At 52.7% G+C, this 25,844-nt stretch overlaps 1 protein-coding gene across 1 annotated transcript; it reads left to right on the plus strand.

The window, feature by feature from the left end:
• Positions 1-12,826: 12,826 nt before the first annotated feature.
• Positions 12,827-17,180, plus strand: LOC131672670 (protein krueppel-like). Its single transcript, XM_058950043.1, has 3 exons — positions 12,827-13,202; positions 14,298-14,994; positions 15,056-17,180. The coding sequence occupies exons 1-3, from the start codon at positions 13,121-13,123 to the stop codon at positions 15,660-15,662; spliced, it is 1,386 nt and encodes a 461-aa protein (XP_058806026.1). The 5' UTR covers positions 12,827-13,120; the 3' UTR covers positions 15,663-17,180.
• Positions 17,181-25,844: the final 8,664 nt, after the last annotated feature.

Consider the following 25,844-nt stretch of genomic DNA (forward strand, 5'->3'; position numbering starts at 1 on the left):
ATCGCGGCCGTACCGAGCGAATCGTTAATCAGCGCCACGGCGCTCGCCTGCACGCGCGGCCGCTTTAAATGGCCCTTCCAGGGAGAAAAATTAATTTAGCGTCTTCGAGGAGGCATTCTTTCGTGTTCGCTCTTGCTCGATCGGCGCGAAAAGCAAAGAAAGGGAATAACAAGAGGACAGAAAGAAAGGAAAAATCGGCGGCGAGGCGTCGCAGTCGAAGACAGGCAATTTGCATGACGAATTGCCGACGAGGAGGACTCGATGACGCCAGATCCGCGACTGCGGAGCCCTTTTGTTCGTCTAGCTTTTGTCCGAGGCGCGGCATTGTCTTTTCTCTGACGCGCGCGCGCGCGAGTAGGCCGCTTGCTTGGCGCGATAAGCGCGATAAATTGGCCTTGCGCGCCTCGTCGCCTCTCGGTTAATTAAAGTCGAGGGACGACAGGCCCGACGACCGCTTCGATATCCCCGTTCGCTCGAATCCACGTCGCGAGACGACGAGCGACTCGCGGCAGCATAATTAGGTAGAGCAATAAAAGGCCAATTATAGCGCGGTGGTCGCGTCCCGACGCCGCGAGAGGCGAGACCCACGGTCTGCCCGGTGTTCTCTCTCGCTTCGACGGTAGCCGCGGGCGGATGCGATACCGACGTCGGCGCGCTCGCGACCCGCGCGAGCCCAGCGCATCGCGGCGGCCAATCGATCATTCGGCGCGCTTCGGCCACGGAAGTCTCGAGTCGCCTATGCATAATAGTAAAAGTCCTCCAGCGCAAAGTCGCGGACAAGGCCGAGTTGGCGTGGCTCGCGGCTAATTTCGGATCGGCGCGACGCGCAGCCGCGCCGGGCTCGTCCCCGTACTTTTCGCCTCGAAACGCGAAAGACGACGACGACCACCACCACCACCACCACCACTAACGCCAAGAACAAAGGCGAGAGGCGTCCAAAGTGCAAAATTGAATTGGGCGGCGCTCGCGCAAAAACGCACTCCCCTTAATTACGCGATTCAAACTTGGCTTTTCCATTTTGGAGCGGCAGCGGCGAGCGCGGGACACAGGCAGGAGCGGTCCCTTAAAAGCCTTCTCCTTCGCCTCCCTTTCTTCGCCGTTCCCTTTTTTTTCTGAAAGGATTTCCCGCAAATTTCTTACTCCGCCGAAACTTTTATCCCGCGCCGCTCTGCCGCCGGAATTAATTATTTAGGGGACAGAAATGGCAAGCCGAGGGCGACGATATAATTACGGGCGGTGGGAGGGGGGCTTCTTCAAGTATTCATGTTTTCATTACGCGGACTTGCACCCAGGATTTGGCCCCGCTCTCCCGCCGTCCGCCAAGAACGCTAGCTCCGCGAGCGCGCTTAGTTGAATTATTTAGAGTCGCGAGCAGTTTGGTTTTACGCCGGCTTATTATAAGTTTTTCTTCTGTTTTTTTTCTTTCGTCTTCGAGAGCGACTTCGCCTCGCGCGCTCGCCGAGAAGAAAGGCCGCGGTGCTTATAGACGCGGCGGAATAACGCCCGAGTAGCCGCGAAATCGAACGGTCGATAAGCGAGTTACGCGTCCCGAAACAATAGCTCGGAAGGGCCGGCGATGGGAAAAAAAAAGTCATTAAAGGTGGAGAAAAGGCTGGCGCGAACTCGCGCCCCGGCAGCGACGCGTTGCGCGGACTTGAAAGGAGAAACTCATCGCGGAGGCAAAGAAAAAGTGAGAGAGAGAGAGAGAGGAATAAATAAATCAAGCATTGTGCCGCTCGCATAGGAGGAGGAGGCGCCGTTGTCAGTGATTAATGGCGGCCCTGTTCTCAGATTTTCGGCCGCGCAGAGTCAGCCCAGCGGTGCGAGGATTAGCCGTAGCAACCGGGATATCCGAAAGTAGCGCTCCAGTCGCGACAGGTGTTAAGGAGTTAATCACCTCTAATTGCTTCGCTTTTGACCACGACCGTCCCAGACTTAGCAGCGATCGTTGTCGACATCAGGATGGCTGCGTTTGCTCGTTATGCCCTTTCATTCGCAATTCAAATGCACCAGAGACTGCCGAAAGGAATCGTTAGGATGATCCTACCGCAAAGTCAATGAGCGTCGTAAATCTCAATATTTACTACCTCCGGGCTGCCTCGGGACAATGACAACCCTTTCGGCCGCCATCGAATGACCCTCGGTCGGAGCGGGGCTCCGGAAAGGTATTCCAAAACGATATCACGCCCGACTCGAAGCGTCGCACCGAGATCGCGCGGCGAAAGACCAGCACAGTGTGTCTCGCCCCATCTCGTAACCTATTAGCGCGTTCCCTCTGGAAAAAAGGTGTTTACAAGAACCGCCCATCCGGCGTGAAAAAAGGCACCGAGCAACAACTCACTCGGCGCGCTACCCTTTCCCCGAGAGCACTTAGCACGGCCGGGACAGCGGGAGGGGGCAGCATGAAAAAGGGTTCCCCGCCTATCGTCGAATTGCGCGCAATTACCGCAGGTGCAGTCGCCGAGAGATGGAAGGGTTAAGCGGCGATTGGTCGGCCGAGCGGCGGCGGCAGCGGCTTCCCCCCTTGGCGGCCGCGCGCCGTACGCCGCCATTTTGCATAGCCGGTCTCTCTTGCCTTTGCGGCTTGCGCATCGATCGATGCCGGTCTCCCGCCGTGCGCGCGGGGCTTACGTGGTCGCCACGGTGGCCGGCTCGCGCGCACGCTAATTACGCCCGATTACCGCGCTTTTTAATATTGGATCGACGACAAAGCTGACGCTCGTTATACGCCGGCGGCTCTACACAGCCGCGCGCGCGCGAGCTACTTTCGCGGGAGCGCGCGTGCCGCCGGCCGCCAGCGTCGAGCGTTCGCGCGGCGAAGGACGGGGCCCGAGCGGATTTTCGGCGGACCGCCAGACGCGTGCGAGCGACGCGTCGCCGCCGGGACAATGTCACCCGGTCGAGGAAAAGCAAAATTATGCCCGCGCACGTATCCTACCGCGAGGGCGTTGACGACTCTGTTGCGGCTTATTCCTACGCCGGACTACCGTGCGCGCCTGATGCCGGCTGCTTTTTCAGGATTTACGTTGCGAATAAGGGAGAGACTCGATTATCATCGGTAGGCCTTTTCATTTAACGAGACCGATTCTTCTCTTTGCCGTCGCCGTTGGAGCACAGACGTTGCACAACGACCTCGCTGCAGAAACGAACCTCTTATTGCACCAATGGGGCTGCATTTTTTAACCGTCCTACTTTTCCGTATTTTCATGCCGAATCTCAATCGTCGTGAAGATCGAGCTTCTTTAAGGGAACGCTAGTCGAAAAACAAAACGTTCTTAAATTAACTTCTTTTTCTTTGATAATTAAAAAAAAGCATAAATTATCACGTGCCTTTAGAATGATATAATCAATCGAAAGGTAGACATTGTAAATTGGTCGTTCCATGACGCACTTGTTTGTCCGATGAAAAAGTAGCGACAATGCTATAAGTTGTTCTTACTCATATTATAGCCACTAAATGCGATATCGGCGCTATTACGAGTGAAACAAGCTATCTTTTATAAACAATTTATACAGCTAATCAAAGGTTCGTGAAGATTCTTCACCAGTGGATCGATAGATGGACATATTTTTCATGGATGAACGAATCAATTACGTCAGTGTCAATCGTGTATAAGCTCAGCAATTGCTGCTGTCCGTCACGTAATTCAGCAAATGTCTCCGTCAAGATGTTCTCATTTCTACTTCCCTTCGCCTTCTTAGCCGCGGCTAATGGTAAGTTAACAATGCACTTCTTTTTCTCGCTTCGATCGTCCGTAGTATAACAAGTCTGTCTTGTTAAGAGAGTTATTCTGTCTTATTAAAAGAATAAAAGTTGTTGGAATAAATGTTAATTATCGTAATTGTTGCAGCATGGGTATGTAATTCCACTGGAGCACTCGTACGAGTACAATCTCCGACAATGTCGCCTCGAGCCATAGCTTGATTTTCTAGCGACGATCGAGCACGTTGGCAGATCGGTGCGCGTCTCTCCTGCCGATCTCCGGCAATCGTCGCTCGATCTCTCGTTGCCGAACGTGTGGCCCGGCCTCGCCATTCACCGTTGCGTGCATCGGCGCACTTCGAGTGCGCGGCCACTCGACCAAAAAAAACCGCGCCACCACGCTGGCTTCCGAAAACTCTCAGACCGAGCCAACAACCAGACGCCGAGGAGAGACGAGAGAAGCCCCCACGAGAATTTCCCAGAGTCGTAAAGAGCCACTCTCTCGCCGTGGCCGTTCGTCGTTTCCGCAAGTGCTCTGGAAAAAAAAGAGAGAGCGAAAGTAGTAGCGGCGGGCGCGATTCAAAGTGCGCGCGCGCACGTGCGCCCTGCGTGGTCTTGACTTTTTCCACTTTTCCTTTTTCCGCGCGCGGCTCTTTCTCTTTGAAAGGACACTCTCCTTCGCGCCGCCTTTTCCCGAAAAAAAAACAAATAATACAACAACAACAAATGCTTTTCTCGGTTGGACGGTCGCCGCACGACGACGCGATTCGCAAAACGACGAGGCGTGCGCAGCAGCCGGCCGAGCGCAAGGCGCTTCGATAAGCGATCCGCCGAGCAAATCCAATATAATCTCACCGCGGAAGCTCGTTCACCTATAAAGGAGACGGGCTTCTCTTTCTCTCCGTAACCCACATCCTCCTCTCTCTCTCTCACTCTGTCTCGCGTGGCGGCATGTGTGCGCGGGGATCGAGCAAAGCGGCAGCCTGTTGCTGGTCGCGTGGGGCGCGTGTGCTGCTGCCGCCGCTGCTTTTTTATTTCCTTCGGGCGTGCGAGCGAGCTCCTCTTTTTTTTTCGGTAAAAAGCACCGAAGACGCGGAGAGGGAGGAGAGAATACTGCCGGCGCGTGGCAAGCGCTGCACGTTCGGCCGACGGCATGGCTCTATCGATTGTTGTTTTATTGCACTCGGTTTTTTAGTTTTATGGAGTGCTGCCTTCTTCCTTCACTTTCTTTTTTTACTTTTTTACTGCTCTTTGCCTCCCTTCGGACCCTAGTTTCCTTTTTATTTTGATGAGTGTGGTTTGGACGAGCATTGTTTTCGGAAATTGGGGAATTGTGGGTGCGGAGATTAGCTTCTTCATTTTACGGATTGCCACAATAAGGTGCAACGGGCGACAGTCATTAAAAAAAAATGACAGTCGACAAAAAAGCAAACAATTCGAGTCGACTCTTTTGACATTCTGAAAGTGAGGAAATCTTTCTCCCGATAAACCGGAGGCATAACGACTCGTCGCCATAAATAGAAGTGAAATGAATCGACACTATCCGTAATGATCGGAGTCACACATAGAGGACAAGAACTTGAAAAAGTGTTTTTAAACAGCTCGTATTAGTTTAGAAAGAGGTTTCACTGCTTTCACTTATCACGTTGTATTACAAATTTTCTTACGGCCATTGGTGAGCGTAAAGATAAAGGAAAATAATGACCTATATTATCGTCTAAATTTGCCGACAACGAACGGGAATACGTTACAAAACAAGAAGAGTCGAGAAACGAAACGCATAACGCACATGTTTCTAAAGCGTGAGCGGCAGGTGAAGCGTAGCTCTACTATTCTACGCGCGCGTAGGTGGTCTAACAGTGTACAATATTCAGCCTAACTCGCGCGTGATCGATGCAGAATCTCATCCATTTCTTTCTTCCTCTCGCTCTTCTCTCGGCATACGAGTATATTATATATATGTACTCGTGCCGCGCGTAGGCGCCCGTAATATCGTCTTATTTCGTACAACTTAACACTTTTACGAAATGATTTTTACGCCGACCTCAAACGAAAGAGTAAACGTAGGTCGAATTACCATAACGCCTTCGTTGCGCGCCCACGTCACCGAAAAAAGGAAAGGCGCAGGAACGCGTGGGTGCGTGAACTTTGGAAATCAAATCGAGCGAATGCGCACTTCGGAGTTTTTCCAACGGAATGCATCGTCGAATGGAGTTGGGGGAACGACGAGGACAACAGCGAGAGAGAGAGAGAGAGAGGACTTGTCTTAAGTACGTAGGTAAAATATTGTCGTTGTCGAAAGACCACACAGGCTCTTTTGTCGTGTGTGTATTTGCTGCGAAGATGGGTCGATCAGAAAGAGAGAGACAGAGAGAGAAAGACAGAGAAATCGATCGATTCGTCTCCAAACACACGTCGCCTGTTTTCTCTCTGCGGGCGAGATTGTTGTGCGCTCGGAGAAACACGCCGCTGATGCTTGCTCGATTGATTTTTAAACGAGCGGAAGCGATGATTCTTCAGCCACGAGGTTTCCCAAAAACGAAACGAAAGAAAAAAAACCTCGCGACGTTAGAAATTCACCGTTCGACTCGGCGGCGAGCGGAGCAGCGAGCAGAGACACACTCGATCAACATAATTAAGCGCTCGCGCGGCCTCCGCTCGGAGCGCACAAGCGTATACAAGCTGTTATTAATCCTCTCTGCCTTCATCCCTCGGGTCTCGTATAGCGTGACGATACACCTTGGCGATAGCGCTGCACCTGCGCGCGTATATAAATCCCGCGCCAGCGGCGGCGTGTAATTTTCGCTCTGGGGCGTTTGCCTCCGCGCATAACAATTTCCGCGGCGGCGAACCACAGTGTTATAATTCTATTTTCTTGCCTGGTTTCGTCTCTGATTTATCTCTCTCGACGGTAGCCTCGCGCTCTTAACGATTCTCCGTTCGAGCGTGCGCGAGCGCTATCTCCCCGAGATAGCCGTCACGGCGCGATGATCACGGCTGCATTTAAAAGTGCATTAGATAGCGCGCGCGTTGACAAACGGGTGTGACGATTCCGCTATCTGTGGCGCGCGCTCGCGAGTAATTGGTGAAATGTCTAACCGACGCGGCTATTAGGCTTTTCCTCGAAGAGAAGAATTTCTTATCGCGAGAATTTGACTGCTAGCGAGACTCGAGCCAAGTTGGCTTGGGAGCGAATTGGCGATCGGTCCGACGAGCCAGGCGAAAGGCTGCGCCGCGACCGAGGAGGGCCAGCTGCGGGACGCTCGAGGAGCGCGCGCGAGACGAACGCTGGGAAAATGGCGCCGCTTTGGAAATCGAGCGGCGCGGAGAGAGAAAATGGACATTGGTGGGTGTGCCCGGGTCACCCTCGCGCGAGAAATCGAAAGACCCGAGGGAACGGGCGGCGGAGACGCCGCGCACATGCGTGCCACGTGAAACAAAGTCACCCCGTTTCTCGCAACGACCGATCGCTGCTCCGAAGGGGGACAGCGCAGCAGCAGGCTTCACTCTTTTGGGGTGGGTTCGCGCGGGCACTCGCCATCCGAATTGGAATTGCCATCGACGGATGACCGAGTTGGAGTCTTTCTCTCTCTCTCTCTCTCTCTCTCTCTCTCTCTCTCTCCGTCCGCGCGCGAAAAAAATGGATTGTCGATGGTGTTTGCTCTCGCTCTCCGCCGTCTCCTCTGCAGGCCCATCTCCGTTCCGTCGAGCTCGCTCGCGACTCGCCGCAGCGCCAGGGAGAGCGGTCAATCAGCGAATCGACAATCGTTAGCAACGAGAAAGCCGAGCCGTGCACGGAGCAGAGTGTAGGGCGCGTGGGGCATTTTCGATTTCCTGATTCCACGCGCGCCACTGCCTACCGCCCGAGAGGGGTCGCGTGTGTCCGTCACTTGCAGCATCTCACTCTCGCTTTTTATATCCAGAGAGAAAAGAGATTGCCTTCGACCCACGGGGACAGTTCAATTTCTCTCTCGCTCTCTCCACGAAAAACATCGACAGCGAGCAAAACAACAAGTAGAACCGCTCGGCTCATGAAAAATTCAGTGGGTCACCTCGTGACGATTCGACAGCTGGACGCGCATCATCGACGCTCGTGCGACGCGAGAAAAGGGGTGCCAAGGTCGCGGGACAGACGAAATAAAAGAAAATAAGAGAAATAAGAAAAAAAGAAAAGAGAAAGAAAGAAAAAAAGCGCCGGACACGGAGCGTTTAGAGAGGCTAGACCAGCTGCCGTCTATTCGCACGCCACATGGTGTGCTATATCGGCGGCGCGCGCTCCGCTCCGATATAATTAGACGATTGGATAATAAGCTGGAACCGACCAGACGACGACCACTCGGCTTTTGCACTCCTTTCGGCGAGCCATACCTTCGCCCGTGTATGCGCGACTCCGCCAAGGACGCCGCTGTTGCCGGCGCTCTCCACGGCCGAACGTGACGTCTTGATTTCTCGGCGAGTCGACCGAGCCACGCCGTCATTGTGCTCGCTCTCGATCGCGAACGCGTGAGTAAGCGCGCGACGAGTGCCCATTCAGAAGGATTGCCGAGGGCATTGTTCGACACGACAAAACGAGATGCAACAATCTCAATCCGAAAAGTCAATTGTCGACGGGCGCACGCGAGCGTAATCTAATCTCTCGCGGTCCCCGCGCGCCGCGTCACGCCCGAGAACAATGAGGACACAAGGAGCTGCGGCCAGCCTCTAATTACGTCGGGACAAAGGCCCGGGCCGCGACTTTTCAGCGTTTTCGAGAAAGGCGGCTGCGCCTATCGCGCGCAAGAGCACGCCCCATTATCGATGTTTTCTTTCTCGGCAGTTTGGGGAAAAACAAACGGCGGCTTGTTCTCTCCGATTAGCCAGCGCAATGAATGCCCTCGCCGGTTAATCGCCGGTTGCGCGACTCGACCTCGTGACATTGATGCTTATTGATTTCTAATTGACGGCCGGTCGCTGGCTAACGGTCGTACGAGTACAATTTTTTTTTCTGCTCGTTTGCTCGCTCCGCGGCGCAGCGTTAAAAAATGTATTTATATTCTCCGCACAATCGTATCGCGCGACATCTTCGGCAAGAGCAGACTGCAGTCGAAAATGGACTTAGTCGAGCAGCAGAGCGAGAGAGAGAAAAAAATTAGGACCAACGAATTTTCGCCAAGACACAGCTGTCGACTTGCGCATGTACATATCCAAGTCGTCATCTCGATTCTCTTTGAGCTTTCAATTATTTCCGTCGGTATATCGATTTAAATGACGTCGTTTCTTTCTTTCTCTTTTTTATTTGCCACGACTTCAACGGTCAACGCATCAACGAGATTTTTCGAGCGACTGTTTGGACTGATTCGTCATTTTTTTTCCGGAGAGATGCAAAAAACGCGACACAACGGACGGTTTTTCATCCGATCAAAGATACCGCTCTTTGCCTGTACATCGAGTACGGTTTTTTAGTGGATTACCTGAAAGAGAAAATGAAATTTCATTAAAAAAAAACTAGACTGCCAGCGTTACTCGACGTACGTTTAATTTCTCGTCGATGCGTATTTTAAGACTGCACGTCAACTGCAAAATCTCGACGAAATCTTGATGAAGCCTCTGATTACGTATTATCACCGCTAACAGGAAATATTTATTTATAAAAAAATGCTAAAAATAAGAGAACCACTTCCCTCGGATCTTTCGACCGAAGCATCGAATCTATGTAGTCTAATCTAAACACATCTCGCTTCTGCTTTTTTCCTTTGGAAATATATAAATGTCCTCGTGACGACTATTTCAGGACTCGTCGTAGCGGCTTAAAGACGCACGCAGCGGCAAAAAAAAAGAAGAAACGTAGGTATATACAAAGGTTAGCCGCGGCTTTTCCTCCGATATATTTACGTCGTCGCCTTTGTGTCAGCGGGAAATGTTCCTCCATTTCTTCCTTTTTTTCTTCTTCCTTCGTATTCTCGACTCGAGTGGCTTTCGCGTTATCGTAATTTTCCCCGTTTAATACGGTTTTATTGCCAAGCCCAGAGTTACACAAAGTGGAAGGATTTACTCTTTTTTTTTCTCTTCTCTAAGGTCGTGTGGATTAGGCCAGAGCAGCAGATCTGGATCATTCAAATTGATGGTCCATTTTATATTGTGCCAGGTAGCTGTATTATTTCTCGTTTTTGTGGACTAACGTTAATTTTTTTCTTTTTTATTCGGCCGTACGATGAGAGAAAGCCAGCTTGAAAAATATCAGGTAAACATTTTTCAAAGAATGGCAAATGCAGTCTCCACGGCCACTGTTTATGGGATTATAATTCTTGGATGAGAAGATCAGCGAGGAAACGATCGAGCTCTTGTTTGCGGAAGCGACTAATTAGTCAAATCCACTATTCACGCTGACACTAACAATACTTAAACAAAATTAGTCGTGTCTCCGGACTCGTCCCCAGACTCAAAAGAAGCGTTGACAGGAAAATGACTTGTAAGCCTGCTTTGTACCTGAGCCATAAACGCGCAACTGCTTCTTCAAAAGGAGGAGAAAGGTTTTATTAGGCACCGATGCGCTCCAGTTATACAATATTGCGGGCGCGCGCAATTTTTGCAAACTGCAACGAGCGGTCGTTTACAACCTTACCCGGGTCGACATTGCGCAACAGCGCCCAGAATAATTTACTGCCCGATGACCCGTTCGCCGACTTTTCCCTTGAGTTCCGTCGACGGCCGCGCGCGCGCTTATCTCATCCCTCTCGGGGCGGCAAATATCGTTTCGCGGCTTTCGCGCACGGAGCAACTGGTCCTCGCTTCGCCGGAGAATCGTCGCGGGGCACTCACACGCGTCTCGCGCGGCTTTCCATCCTTCACCTCGCACGCGAGCTTAACACAAACGCCAGACGAGTATCTGTGCTTTCCCTCGCCGCTGCTCTGCTTGTGTTGTTCTGCTCGAAGAACCTTCCTGTCGCGATCAGAGGAAAACGCGCGCTCGCAGCAGGGGCATCCTATTGCGCCAAGGGGAATCTTTTCCGAGTGTAACAGAAAAACTCTGCCGATACATTGGCATTTGCCTCAAGCTCATTTTTTGCTATTATAATTAATTTTTGGTTTTCTTTGTGCCTTCATTTTAATAACAAACGTTTTGGTAACGATATAAAAAAGAGGAAACTTTATTCTGCATAAAAACTTGAAATGTTCGGGATAGCGTTTATTAAGAATTTGCGCAAATTACATGCATAATTTTTTTTGAAAATGTGATTATTTTTCAAATGGGTTAGGTTTTTAGTAAATATCTATTGGTCGAACGTATCTAAAGAGATGATCTTTTCTACAAATAAAAAAGAAAACGAATGATCACAGGTTTCCAACTCATTAGAGATTCGACAATGTTCCACAACATCTTGAAATTTCAAACTCTTACGCGGGAAAAATCTTGGTACATGAGTTAACTAAAGGCATCAGTAGAATTGCGGACAGGCACTTTTACGAGAGTCTCCACTCTCAAAAAGTCTTGTTTTGACCCAGGTAGTCCCTCTACCTGTACCTTCAGTTTACGACTACCCTTGAAGGTCTGGAGTGCTTCCCTCGTTATTACCTACAGCAGAATCAACCATACTTGACTCCAGTTAACTTCCGGATTGTTTTTTAGCCAGCGTTCAAATGCGACTGGACGGCGGCGACTGGTACTTTTTTTTTTTTTTTTTTTAAAGCCACGAGTTTTTTAGTTTCTCCGTCATATCGCAGCAGCGAATTCCATCTGGGTTGAATCGCAGACGCAACATGCATTAGGCGTACAAAGGCAAAGTGCAATAAACCCAAAGGCACAAAGCTGTCATTGCGCAAGAGAAACCCCCGTAGAGTTATGACCGCTTTCCCCGCCCATTCGTCCCCATGATTATTCAACGATTACTCTGAGCTTCTGTCGTAAAAAGGTGGCGTGGTGACGTTGCATTGCGTCGTCTCTCCTTTCGCTACGCTCTTCCCTCGGCATCGACAGGCCGGCTCCTGTCAAGAGTTACGTTCGTGGGCGTTTCGTTTCGACGACGAGTGAACGGCTTACCGGAGTGCGTAAATTTCTTCCGGACGAATTTTCGCAAGGTGCCAGGACAGTGCGCCTAGACGGGACTGCGCCGGCACTAACCCATTGTCCAAGCTCCGGCTTAGAATCATATTTAGCCGGGAGATTTGCGGTATCCGCTGGAATTCTTGCGGTCGCCACTGGTTTTGATACCAATCGCTGCGGAATTAGGCGCCTTCTCGCTCTTCATTCGTGCGCACCTCGCCTCTCGGCGTGTTCCACGCTCGTCGAGTGTGACTCCTTTATTTGATCAAATGCTACGATATTAGTCACAACCTATCGTTGGCCTTTGCTTACTGGTCTCGTTTACTCTGCTGATTGAATTTGTCCTGGCGTTCTTCTCGATTGAACTGCTTTAAAGTTAGACAATGCCACGACGAAATTTTCAATCGAAATTAATTTTCCGACGATCCCTTCGAACGCATCATCACTCTCCTCCTCTTGGACGCAAGCAACAAACATCGCTTTTCGACGATAAATTGTTTGCCACCGCCGAGAGCTCGCATTCTAACAGGGGATGCCAAGAAGCGATATACACGCCACCCCCGCAAGAGGGACATCTCCGGCGCGACAGGTAGCCGCACGCGAGACGGTTTCGCCGCGATAAGAAAAGAAACGAAAGTAAAGAATAATCGCGCGCGTCTAAGCCCCGCGGTGCGGACATCGATCGTGCGGGCGCGATGCACCGCTCGTCGACGGGAGAAAATCGTCAACGCGCGCTCGCGACGTCGCCCCTCGGGGTGGCACGCGTGCGTCGGGCCCGCGAGGCAGGCGACGCGTCCTCGCGGCAGCGGCGGCGGCGGCAGCAGCAGCACCGTCCACCCACCCCGCACGCGCGAGCAGCCGAGCGCTCGCGGGCTCCCCCCTCCCCCCGCCGGCGCACTCGGCTCGGCCACTCTCGCTTTCGCGTGTGCGCCCCACCAGCGCGCCGAGAGCGAAAGGGGGTTGCGCCCTCGGGTTTCGGGGAGCCGCTCGTTCGGCGCACAGCGCCGCACACGGTGGTGGTGGTGGTGGTGGCGGCGGCGGCTGTCGCGGTGGTGGGGGCACCGCGGGCAGGCGCGCGCTGGCTATGAGTCGCGGCGCCGAGCCGTCGACCATTCAGTGCTTGCTAGATCAGCGCAGCCCGAGGATCGCCGTTCAACTCTCGTCGTCGCCAGCTCGCTCGCTCGCTCGCTCGTCGACGGACTACCAGCTCTCTTTCGTTGCGCAGAGTTCCACTACGCCACCGCTTCGCTTGGTTATTTATTTTTCGCCGACGTCCGTCAGCCGACGAGCTGCTGTGTGCCGCGAGCGACGTCCAGTGCTTTTTTTTGTTTCTCCCCTCGCCCCCGTTTCGTTCGGCCCCGGACTCGCCGCTGGTTGTCGCCGCGCCCGTGATATGGATGGAGTGTCTCAGTGACAAACTCGGGGAGCAGGACCAATCCCAGAGGATGGCATTGTCGTACGAGGCGCAGATCACCGCAGGTAAGCCTCGCTCGCAGCGCGCTCGGCAGCCTCGCCGGAGCTTTGCATTCGAGTCCCGATAAGACGCTCGGCGTGCCGGATAAACACGCGCGAAGCGGCTCGCTTATCAAAACAAACATCGAAGGAGCGCGAGGCAGCGGCCAGCGTGCCGCGCGTTAACGTAGCCCGATCGCGCGCGGCCGAGTGGACCGCGGGCTCGCCGTCGCTCGCGGCCGCCGTCCCGACTGCCCGCCGGCTCCCCGTGTCGTTTTCCGGCCGCCCGGCGCTCTGTCGACCACGCTGCTCCTTACCCGCGAGAGCCTCGTCTGCGCTCGCGGCGCAAAGTACGGCCCGCTGCCGCTGTTTTTGTTTCGGGGCGCGAGGCGCGCCGGAGACATTGCTCGGCCGCGCTCTCGATCGCGCCGACCACGGTCCCTCGCTCGGCGCCGCTGCGCAGCGACGCGTTGCGATCGACCAAACGACCCTCTCCGCTCTTTCTGCGTTGCAAAAAAAAAATCGATAATCGCATCCCCGGCGGACGAGAGATCGCTCGGTCGTTCTCTTCTCTTTCTCTGCCGTTTTTTCCCGAAAACGCGGAAGAGAGGGAGAGAGAATGCGCCAACGTCCCCCTCGCGCACTCGTCGCGTTTTTTTCTCGTTCTCTAATTAAAGTCGAGCCGTGCTCTCGTTCCATCAGCGAGCAACGTCGCCAGCGGCCATGTACGGGCCTCGTCTCGTCCGCGGAGCGACCCGAGAGAATCGGAGGTTTGCTCAGAGCGGAAGCTCGCGGGCGAGAGTGGAAAGTACGCCGGCGACGGGCGCGCGGCCGACTGACCAAAACAAGTAAAGCGTGAAAGGCCGCCGAAAGCGGCAAATCGGGAAGGCGACGGCCTCGAAAGCGCTGGGCGCGTGGGTGGGCGATACGTGAATGGAGCGCGCACACGCGCTCTCGACAGCGGAGAGGAGACGGCGGAGGGGCAGGCAGGCAGGCAGGCAGGCAGGCAGGCAGGCAGGAGGAGGACTCGAGCGCGCGCGTCGCCGTCGAGAAGGAAAGTCGGTCCGCGCCGGCTGGCCGAGCCAAGCTCTGACCGCGCACGTGCGCTCCGCTGCTCCACAGGACTGTTAGCCATGAAGCAGGAAGCCGCGGAGAAGCACCGCCAGCAGTCGTCGCCGCCGCCGCCGCTCAACAACAACAACAACAACAACAGCGTGAGCGCCAACAACAACGGCGGCCAGGCGGCCTCGAGCATGTTCTCCAACCAGGCGCTGGCCGCGGCCGCTGCCGCGGCCTCGCTCACCTCGATGCTGACGCCCCAGCAGATCATCGCGGCCCAGTGCCAGGCGCTGCTCGCCGCGGGCACCTTCCCCGTTAGTCTCGGCAGCCCCTCGCTTTACGGGCACCAACTGTTCGGTGGCTGGGCGCCGCCCTCGGCCTCCTCGCCGCCGCTGCAGCAGGCGGCCGGGCCGCTGTCGCCCGGGCTGCAGGCTGCCGCCTGCAACAACAACAACGTGGCGGCCGCCGGCAAGAAGCCGGCCGCCGGCGGCCCGCCGAAGAAGAAGCATCAGCAGCAACAGCAGCAGCAGTCCGCCAAGGCCGGCCCCTCGAGAGAAGCCGCGGGCCCCGAGGCGAGCAGCGAGGCAGCGGCGCCCAGCCCGGCCAGCTCCGGCAGCCCCGAGTCGCATCGCGACCCCAGGGACAAGGTGTTCACCTGCGCCATCTGCGCCAGGTCCTTCGGCTACAAGCACGTGCTGCAGAACCACGAGAGGACCCACACCGGCGAGAAGCCCTTCAAGTGCCCCGAGTGCCACAAGAGGTGAGTGGTCGCAGCCGCCGCGGGCCCAGCGCCGACTGACGCGAGCGTCGCATCGTTGCAGGTTCACCCGGGACCACCACCTGAAGACGCACATGCGCCTGCACACCGGCGAGAAGCCCTACCACTGCAGCCACTGCGACCGCCAGTTCGTGCAGGTGGCCAACTTGCGCCGGCATCTGCGCGTGCACACCGGCGAGCGGCCCTACCAGTGCCAAGTGTGCACGGCCAAGTTCAGCGACAGCAACCAGCTCAAGGCTCACGTGCTCATCCACAAGGACGAGAAGCCGTTCAAATGCGAGCACTGCCTGTCGCGCTTCCGCCGCAGGCACCACCTCAACCACCACAAGTGCACCGCGCTGCCGGCGAGCCTCGTCAGCACCGAGCTCGCGGAGGCGCGGCGGCCGCGCGAGCCGCCCGCGCCCGCGTGCAGCGCCGCGGCGATGCCACTCAACCTGGCCAGCCTGCCCGAGCAGACCGAGCCCGAGGACCTGTCCATGGCCGGCGCCAGGCACTACACCGCCCGGCCGCACTCGCACAGCAGCGGCGGCGGCTCACCCATGAGCCACTCGCCCAACAGCGACGTCAACGACGAGGAGGAGGAGGAGGTCGACCTGTCCCGCGAGAGCCCCAGCAGCCTCTTTGCCCTCGACGCCCACCGCCCTAGGTGAAGCTCGCTTTGGCACAGCCAGCGCCCGGCTGCCGCCGCCGTTTGCCCCGTCGGACGCTATCCGCTCTCTCTACAATGCGCCTCGTTGGTGTAGATAGACCCGCTCTCTTGCTTTCCTCGTTCGCCGCTCGGAAGTGCCAAGTCGATTAGCGATTCGATATTGTGATGTCCCGCCGTCCTCGAGGGGCCAGCCTCTTTCACCTCGACGTACGATTCTCGACTAGGGCCCGCCATCCGAAGGGAATGTTAATTTTATTTTTCCAATTATCATTGCTTCGCTTGGCAAGGGTCGCCCCGAGTGTGCAGCTCGACAATCGCCACGTCGGCGCGAAACGGCGCGCCCGCGCGGACCAGGGATGGAGGAAAGAGAAGAAAACGTTTTATTTGCACGAATGAACACGTCTTGTTTTAGCGATCGACGGGGTTTAGCGCTCTATTTGTACATAAGAAAGAGGAGGACGCGTATTGCGCAGAGCAGAGTAGATTTCATGTTCTTTTTTTCAATAAGCGTTCAAGCGTGAAGAGAATAAATGATATTATATAAATATATATGAATTATACATAGATACTGTATAGAAAACGCACGCGCGAGTACATGTGATGATGACTGAGCGAGCGAATGAAGAAGGGAAATTCAGTTTTTTTTTCATTAGCCTACGATAGTTGGAAGCAAGAGGAGATAAGAAAAAAATTTTTTAGAGAAAATAGATGAAAAAAAATTAAAAAAAATAAAATTTCGAATAATAAGAAGAGACGACATTCTCGTGGAATAGTGTGAATGATGTTAACTGGTATACAAGTTCCTCTGACAGTAAAAAACACGGGGAGAGTGATCCACGTCGGTCTGCCCGTCAAAGCACTCTGTCGCCCTCGCGCATGCTATCTCTCTCTCACACACACACGCACACGCACACACACACACAAACACGCACACACACACACACACACATGCACGTATAAGCGTTACGTGTCCAAAGACTTGGCTATATAGGGTTTAATAATTTGTTCGCGTGGCCGAACACGAACCGACGATGACGCTTAAATTATAGATTAGCCCGCGACGCTTACGTCGCTTGCGCGTCATACGTGCGAATGGTTTTAGTTGTAATTGGCCCCTCTACCTCTTTCTCTCTCGCTCTCGCTCACTTTTTTTCCCCTTAGATTACTACCATTATTATCGTACAATTATTGTAACTCGCGCATAGGCCATGAAGCCGTTCGATACGTCTATATTATCGTTTGTTTCTTTTTTATATTTATTTTTTCCCCAATGCTCTCATTGTTGTTATGTTGTCATCGCGGCTAAGTTTTTCTTTTTTTTGTGATGTACATAATGCAGTTGGACGAGATAATCAAAAAGAAAGAAGTTAAGGTGATGACGTTACTATAACGATGGTAGTCAGCTAAACGAGATAAGACTATTGTTATATCGTGAATAACTAAATCAAATACATAAGCAACATTTTTTTAAATAATATACTTTTGTTTTTGTTTGTTATTTATTTTCTCTGATTTCATAATCCAATATGATTTTCCTTTATTTTTTCTCACCTGTCCCGCAAGATTCGTCAAGTCGCGTTACCAGTTTGCCGAGGCTTTGATGAAATTGAGCAAATTTTTATCGCGCACGTGTCAAATTTGATAAGAGATCGAAAATTCGAGTCTTATCAAACAAAATGTCTTCTGCAGACTCGCGAGCGGCTCGTTGTTTTTTATCGCCAAATAAAATATGAATGAAGCGAAGGAAGTCAAACACTCGAAGGCTGATTATCAGTCATTTATATACGTAACTCTTTCTCAATTATCTTTCTTATCGTACCTTAGCAACACGAAGTTTCAAGCTGGCGATCCATAAAACATTCTGGAAAGTTAACTCCTCGCTCAATTTTTAGAATATTTTTTCGATAAAAAAAAACAACTGTTCAAAGCGTTTTCCTTTCCTGAATTGTTTTTCTCAAAAGCGTTTCTCGGAGTATTAAAAAAAAATTCTCGACGTGCAAGCGCGCATTCGACCGCCGCGGCAAATACGTCTGGAAGAGAGAGAAAGAGCGAGAGAAACGAAAAAACAAAGGGCAAGTGAAGGAAGCGTCACACGCGGCGAGTTGTCTCTCGCTCCCGCGTAAGGGCAAAAGAGCCGACTTTCGCAACGTTGCGTCGTTCGGCACTGCGGGTCGCTGATTTATATGCTGCGTGCCATGCAAATTCCAAAGCCGAGGTCGCTGGAGTCCATCCTCATTGTTCGACGATTGCACAATGGGGTCCCCGCGCTAGCGGAGGTCCCCGAAATTGCTCTCGTTTTTCCGGAGGACGCTCGCGCCTTCGCCGAAAGAACCGAGCGCCTTTCGTATAGCTCGAAATAAAGAGAAAAAGAGCTGCACACCCCTTCTGTCGACTGTAATTGCACGTTTCTTGCCGCCAGGAAAATATATATCTCTCGTGTCTTCTTTTCATGCGATAGATTGTAGTACACGTCGATTGATCGCGCGTTGTTTATGTATGGCGGCTCGCTCCAAAGGGGGGGGGGGGGGGGATCGCGCGCACAATGCTGTTGCGTGACGCAATGGATCGCTCCTTTTCCATGCGCTTTGTTACACTTTCTAATTCCTAAGCGTCCTCGTGCTTTTTCTCTCCCTCTCCCTCTCTCTCTCTCTCTCTCGCTTTCTCTGCTTTCTCCCGTTACTCTTGTTTTTCCGTATATATATATAGATATACATTTTTTGCACCGTTTAACAATCGACATTTAGGGTCGTTCTTTCGATAAATAAAGTTTTGATCGAAAGTAAGTTGGTAGGCAATAACGATGAACATCTAGCTTTCAACTGAACCTTCGATTTGAAATGCACAGCGGATATTTCTGCAAATAAAATCAATTGCGAAAAATCGCGCAGCAACAAGATCAAATCAGCTCATATCCTTGCAAACCGATGCGTTTCCGAGGCTTTCATTCGCGTGTACTCATATCGGCAGATTTTTCATTCGTGCGTTTGGTAATAGAAATCCACGGGCTGTGCTGGCGTCACGACACAAACCAAGCCTCTCGAAGGCGCCCACTGCCCAAAATCAGCTCGCACACGACGAAGCAAAGAGAGAAAAAAACACGAGAGTACAACAACCCCCTGTGCAACTTTCTCGCTTCCTCCCTCTCGGGAGAGATTTTCCTGGGCGATCACGCTTCGTCGGTTCCGATCAAGATCTTTCGGCTCCTTACAAGCTCGGTCGCACATGCGCCGCGCGATCGCGAAAAACACACGTGCGTGCACTCGGCGCGCCTCCTCTATTCCCCTGTTTATTCAACGCACGGCTATTGATCCTCGACACGGTCAAAATCATTGTTGGGCCATCCGACAGGCTCTTTTTTTTCTCTTCTCTCGAGATTGCTCGGAGCTATCTGCTCCATTAGATGCTCCTTAGCGATCCTTGTTTGTTTACCCGATAGTCGAATGAATATACCCACTCGAGGGCTTTTCCGGCTGGGAAATCACTCGCGACCACACGCACATTGTTCCTCTCTTTCTCTCTCCTCTCTATAATATATATATCGTATTTGGACTGCAGTTACAATGAGACTTATGTGACGAACGAATAATCACATTAGCGGGCTATTCTCCGCTCCTTGTACGCGCTTTTCTTTTCTAAAGCGCACTCGTTTTCCGGTGCCGAAATGCTCTGAGAAATACCGCGAATTTCTACTTTTACGCTCGTTTTATCGTCGTGAAAACAAGTGGATCTTCGATAAATAGCAAAGTATCTGGTTTTTCTTTAGTTCAATGGATAAATAGTAGGTAACGCGTTCATTCGTGCAGTGAGTTTGGGAGGAAGATAAGGCCGTAAGTCTGCGTTAAAGAGAAATCGACAGTCATTTTCAGGAGCGTCAAAAACCAAAGCTCACAGTTATGACCAAACTTCATTATTTTACTGGCAGTATAAATTGATAAAACAAACCTAAAGTTGCGTGTGAAGGTGTCATATAGCCCAAGGAAAAGAGAGAAAGAAAAAAAACGATAGCTAGCCCGAGAGGCACGACAGAGATTTGGAGCGCAGACACTCGTCGGAGGCTCTCGCCCCGGCTGAAAAGGCAAGCCCACTCTCCGACCAACCCGCTCACGTTAGACAAAAAAAAAATAATAAAAAAATGAAGTAAATACAAGTAAAGAGTTGTAGATAAGGGGGAGGCCGATGCTCCCTCCCATGATGCGTGCGAGGAGGGCGCGAGAACGACGTATCTTTCGGCGACGCCAAGGTTAACTCGGGTCACGCTGCCCGGAGGGCCTTGGCAGCCGTCGGTCTCACGCGTACGTGCAATAAGTAATCGTGTGATCCGCGTGTTCGCAGTTGGGGCTTTGGGATCGCGGGACAAGGCGAAGCGAACGACGATCACTGCCAATCGGTTTTCAGTTCCTTGTCGCGACGACACTGGCCGCAGTGGCCTCGCGCACGGCCGGCCGTCGCCTGCATCAGCAGCTCGGTCGGACGACGAAGACAGCGGGGGACCGAGGCGGCCGCCGTTGTCCCATGGCAAATTGCAATCTCGCGAAATGCAAACGCCAATCGCATCCGCGATCGGCTGGATGAGGCATGCGCGCACGGCAAATGCGGAGGATAGCATTAATGAACGAACGAGCTGCCGAGGAATATTCGTATTTTTCTCGTGGCACGGACACTTGTAATATAGGATGGGCAAACAATCGATATTATGACTATCATCGTAATTTATAATGTGCTTATTAAAATTGAAGCGAGTCGAGGGGAGCTCCCGTCGAATCAAAACTAAACGCCAAAGTTTCTAAAATTAATCGATTTTTAAGAGAAAGCAACAATGTAATTAAGTGGTAATTTGAAAATGTAGCTGTTTTTAGGCTTAGGAGAAGGGAATCTTTGTACAGCGCCAGTTCCGAAAACAATTCACAGTGATATATATAACTATGTAAAGCATTGCGTGAAAGTGCGCTCGATCGCGACTCGTCGTGTTCCAGCGCATTGCGAACAAGACGGTACAAATTCAGACCTTACGTACTTACACATATTGTAATAATTATATAAAGCCTAAATATTTTATAATAACAATAGATTATAGCACGGATTTCAAGAAAAAGTTTATACTAATACTAGCCAGGTGATAACGTTCTCTCGCTACTAACTCAAGCAACCTCGCGTAAGAAAATCACTTTTTCCTTCGTCTGCAGTTTTCTTGCTATATACATTTATATGTACCAGCGGCGTATTATGGACAACTGCAACGTAATATTTTCTACTGTATACTCGCTAAATGAAATGACTATTTTATCAATGCGCCAGAATTATTTCAACAAAGATGAGCTATAAAGAAAATGAAACTATGAATAATCGATCGTTTTCCGTTTACAATTGTGCTAAACGCGCCCTTACTACTCAAATTATACTGACAATATTGAATGAAAAAATAAATAAATAAATAAATAAATAAATGAAAAATATTATATTATATATTGTTGACACGAGTTTTCCGGCGGCTAGACAAAAAAAAAGATGTATACTATGAAACTGACACTACCTCACCGACCACACTGATGGCTATATCTCAAATCACAAGACTGATATTGCATATATAATATTCCTACGAGTTAGAGCTGCGGCAAGCGAAGCGAACATAAATACCAATTTTGTAACGGACTATGCAGGTTTTATCCCGAAATAACACGCGATTATAAAACGAGTGTATCAGTAATTTTCGAAGATGCGAAAGAGATATTTTGCGCTGCCGCACGACCCGACAATGATGAGCATCAATCAAGCGATATCGTGCACCAAAAGATCGCGTATACAAGAGAAAAGTTGATAAGATTTCGCGATTTTTTTTTCTCAGTAGTGTATCATGAGTGAAGCTATCGAAACAAAAGTGACGCTGTAACATATTAATGGCAAGCATTTAAGGGACTTTATCGCAATGTGTCAAGTGTTTAATCAAAGCGAACGAATGGGCGCCACGACATGGTTATTGTGAAACTATTTTTATTATTAAAGTAACTGTTTAATCGTTTGCATTTGCCTTGTTCATTCTTCACATTCTAAATCCTACCTGGCGATCATCGCCTCATTGGCATAATTTACGTCGATGTATTCGATGGAAATGGAGGCCTCGCAGCTTTCATGTCAAGATGTTGTAACAATAAAAGTAGATCAATGGGGGATCGAGCGGCTATGACCAAAGCTCGTATTCTTCGGAAATGTCATTCGAACGTTGCGGCCACTGCATCCTCAATTTCGCGTTGCTCGTAATGGAAAAACAGAAAAAAAAAAGACATCCAAAAACTGCATCATCACCGCGCTCGAGTGCTAGTTCTCGAACATCATGAACGTGCATTGAAGTGCGCTTTCAAAATCACAGAATCAAACACACGAGGAGAGAGCCATTCCATTAAAATTCGATTTAAAAGCATCGGTCGACAAAGGTGAGTGCGCGCGCGCGCGCGCGCGCAAGGGGGGCGCGTGCCCCTGGATTTTTTCTTTTTTCGGAAACTGGTCGCTCTCGCACAGCTGAGTCCTGCCGTGGGGGCAGCTTTTTCCCTCTCCTTCCGAATTTCTTCCCTCGTCCCCCGTACACGTAAAAATTGTGTACACACACGCACGGACGCGCGTCCCGGGATGAGTTTTCGCTTTTTTCCTTTTTCATTCGAGTCCTCTCTCGAGTGTACGCACTAATCGATCAGTTCTCTGTCTCTCATCTGCGTCCGACTCGGCACATTACTTTTTCCGCGTTGTTTGGCTAAACACGCGCGCGCGTGACTCTGAGCTCCAGCACCACATCTATCAGTGGCCGTTTTCATTTTTTGCGGGATGCGCGAAGGAGTTGGCGGCACGAATCGTCGCGATGAAAAATGAGAGCCGTCACGGCTTTCCTTATCCCGAGCGCGCGACGCCGCCTCCCGTTCGACTCGCGGACACGTGCCAGCGAGAGTCCAGCGCGCTCGCCTCCCGCGGAAAAGTCGAAGCACACTCCGCCCGAGGACAGAGCGAGCACAAGTCAAACATCCTGCGGAGAGTCGGGAGAGGGAGGATGGCAGGGCGTCGGCGCTGCGTATACGTGTACACAATTCGAGAAATGGAGTAAAAAGCGCTTGCCGGTCGAGTGACGTGCACGCGCACGGCACACACCTTTCGACGCGTGGCACAGTGACACAGAGGCTCCTTTCTGTGCCTATGCAAGGGGGCGCGGAACGAGCAGATGCACGGGCTCGCTCCCTCCGTCGAGAGTTTCCAGAATCCCGACGAAACGGGCATCGGCGATAATATCGATCCGCGCTCGATGATATAATTGAGACCTTCGAGGGAGATCGCCGGGACGTGTTTCGCGTCTCGAATGCCGAGCCGAGCGCGGCTTCCCGAAAATTATCGAGGCCCCGCCGTTCCCGCGTTCTCGTAATGCCACGTTCCGGCGCCGAAATGACACTTAAACACACCGAATTACGTGCAGACTCGCCGCGGGCGGGATAGTCGGCGCGCGTCTCTCGCGAGCCGCAGCATCGCGCGCCCAGCCGCCCCCGGCACGCGCGTCCACTCGCAACTGACGCCGAGAGGCGGAGGAAACCGCCTCGCTCGTTGCCAAATGTCGAGACAAAGTATGCACGCGGACGCGCATTACCGGCGGCGGCGGCGGCGGCGGCGGTGCAAGAGCTTCTGCGTGCCGCGGTGCGTCACGGCCTGTTCCTTTGCGCCGGGCCCATATGGCCCGAAAATTGGCCGCTTCCGCAGCGCCCGCTCGCGCTCGCATTTGAATGCGCGCGCCACTGCTCTTCTAACGCCGTGACCGGCCGACTATTGTGCTTGGTGGGCGCGCGACGCTCCGCTCGCGGAAGGTCGCGCGCACTTGGGTCAGTGTGTTACGGCGGCGCAACCGTGGGGGGATCCGCATGGAAGGTCGGAAGAATTTCGACACTTCTTCTGCTCCTCCTCCTTTTCGTTCTTCCTCTTCTTCTTCTTCGCCTTCGTCTTCTTTCGCGAATGAAAGCGTAATTACTGTAATGGACGTGGCTTTTGTACACCTCCTTCGCGTTTATTCGATTGCGGAGAATACCTTGTGAACGATCGCTGGAATTGCGGCGTTCTCACAGAAAATTCAGCTCAATTTTAAAAAGAGAAACGAAAAGGATGGATCGTCGGCTGTCTACGCGCGGTTTAGAGGTTTGTTTAATTTGCGAACGTAATTCGAATGCGCAGGCGACAAATTATCCGCGGGCGAGGTAACGTAATTCGGTTGCTCGCGTGCTCGAGGAAACGAGCGGCCGGAATTTCGCAAGCCTCCGTGGCTGCGGGTAGCGTCTCAAGCCCTCGGCGAAAATAAAGTCAGCGGGCAGAGAGAAGTGCGGCGGCAGACGCGATGATGCAACAAAGCCACACGACGACGCAGACGCGCCGCCGCGGCATTGAAAGGGCGGCCGAAAAGGGAAAAAAAGAGTAAGAGAGAGAGAGAAAAGGATAGCTCCGACCTAGTCCTTGGCGAAAATGGCAGCGGCAGCCAGCATCATCTCCTAATTATACGGCGCGAGCGCTTCCCCGAAGAGCACCCATCTCTCTCGCTCGCCGGGGGACCATATGGCGAATCCTTTTCGCGAACTCGCGCGTCATGTGTACGCGCAGGTATTTGGGCGCTTTCCTCGGCTAACGGCTCGGATGCGCTCCGTTGCGCGCACTCGCGAGACTGGTCCGTGAGAAGCGAGCCGACTGGCACTGCGCTGATTACCGAGCGGCCCGTCTCGTTTGCATCTGCCTCGCTATCGTTTTGCGCAGGGGACGCGGGTCGCTGGCCCGCGTGCCACTTCGAGCCCGAGTTTCGCGGCGTCGAGAAAAGAACGGACGTTCAATAATAAATAAGCGCAGCGGGGGTATATTGACGGCCCCGTGCACAAGTATAGGCGGCGACTTCTTTTTTTCGCGCGTGCGAGTTATAATCGACGCTACGTCGCGCCTCTACACGTAATTCCACTCGGAAGTTCACGCTGCAGTTGGCGCGACCGCGCAGGCAAGCCAGCCTTGCGTTCCGGCCGAGGTTACGCGCGCGCGCGCGAGCGCGATCGGCCGACAGGTGTTCCCCGGCACTTGCCCGAGCGGGAGATAAGCCTCTATCGCTGGCTGTTTATGCAGCTGAAAAGCGCGAAAAACCCGGGCCGCTCCGGCGCTAATTGCCGCGCGGCACCTGCGCCCACTCCGCGCGCCCGGCCCGAGGCTGCAGTCCTCGTGTTTGCCCCGCCGGCTAACGAGCTGCGCGCGACGCCACGAGAATCACTCGCGCGTAGGGGCAGCTCGCGCCGCGCCGTGGTCCAGCGAGACTCGGCCGGACGTCCGGCGGCTCTCCCCTTGCCAAGGCACGTGGGGCGAGAGGCGGCGGCGACGGGCGGAATTCCGCCGCGGGCTCACGTATGCGCGATGCGCGCTCGCGAAGAGAGCAGCGTGCGAGCTTGCTCCGCTCTCTCGTGCCTTACCGAGCATTTCCGCGCGTGGCTCGATCGATGCTTCCGTAAACGGTGCTCGGGCTCTACGTGGCGAGAACGGACGCGCGCTCGTTCAAGTTTGCGGCCGCTTCTCGACGCTAAGAGAGTGGCTAGAAATCATCGGGCCAACCGCTACGGGTACAAGCTCGACGAAACTGCTCCAGTTTCGCGTCGAAATCCAAAAAGACGGAAAGAAAGAATAAAAAAAGAAGCAAAGTCGTTACAAGGCCATAGAAAGCACTTGGCGCGCGGGCGAAAACGAAAAGAGAGAGAGAGAGAGAGGGAATCGAAGCCACAACAGCCGAGTCGCCGGCGTATACGAGGCTTTTCAGACAGCAGTCGGGAAGAAGCGAGTCGCTGCACGCGCTTGGGAGAGAAAGGCCGTGGGGAGAGACGTCACCCACACCCTCACTTCGTCCCGGGCGGAGAGAGAGAGAGAGAGAGAGAGAGAAAAGAGTTAATATTGATCCGTTTTTTTATTTGAGTCGAGCTGCTACCGCTACCCCCACTTCCACGCTCAGGTTTTTTTCACCCTCGCTATTTTTTCTTACCCCGCTGCCGCTGCTGCTACTGCTGCTGCTACTGCTGCTGCTGCTGCTTGCTGCACGAGATTCCGCTTTAACCCTGTACGCGGGACGACGCTCGAGGAATTAGTGTTTCTATAGCAACTCTCTCTCTCTCTCTCTCTCTCTCTCTCTCTTCGTGTCTGTTGCGTCCGA

Source organism: Phymastichus coffea, unplaced genomic scaffold, assembly GCF_024137745.1.
Source record: "Phymastichus coffea isolate CEN01 unplaced genomic scaffold, Cenicafe_Pcof_1.1 PCOF00156, whole genome shotgun sequence".
NCBI classification, from domain to species: Eukaryota; Metazoa; Arthropoda; class Insecta; order Hymenoptera; family Eulophidae; genus Phymastichus; species Phymastichus coffea.

Coding starts and splice junctions, on each gene's coding strand:
- LOC131672670 (XM_058950043.1), top strand. CDS start 13,121: ATGGAGTGTCTCAGTGACAAACTCGGGGAGCAGGACCAATCCCAGAGG. Junction 13,203..14,297: donor CGAGGCGCAGATCACCGCAG/GTAAGCCTCGCT, acceptor GCTGCTCCACAG/GACTGTTAGCCATGAAGCAG. Junction 14,995..15,055: donor TGCCCCGAGTGCCACAAGAG/GTGAGTGGTCGC, acceptor GCATCGTTGCAG/GTTCACCCGGGACCACCACC.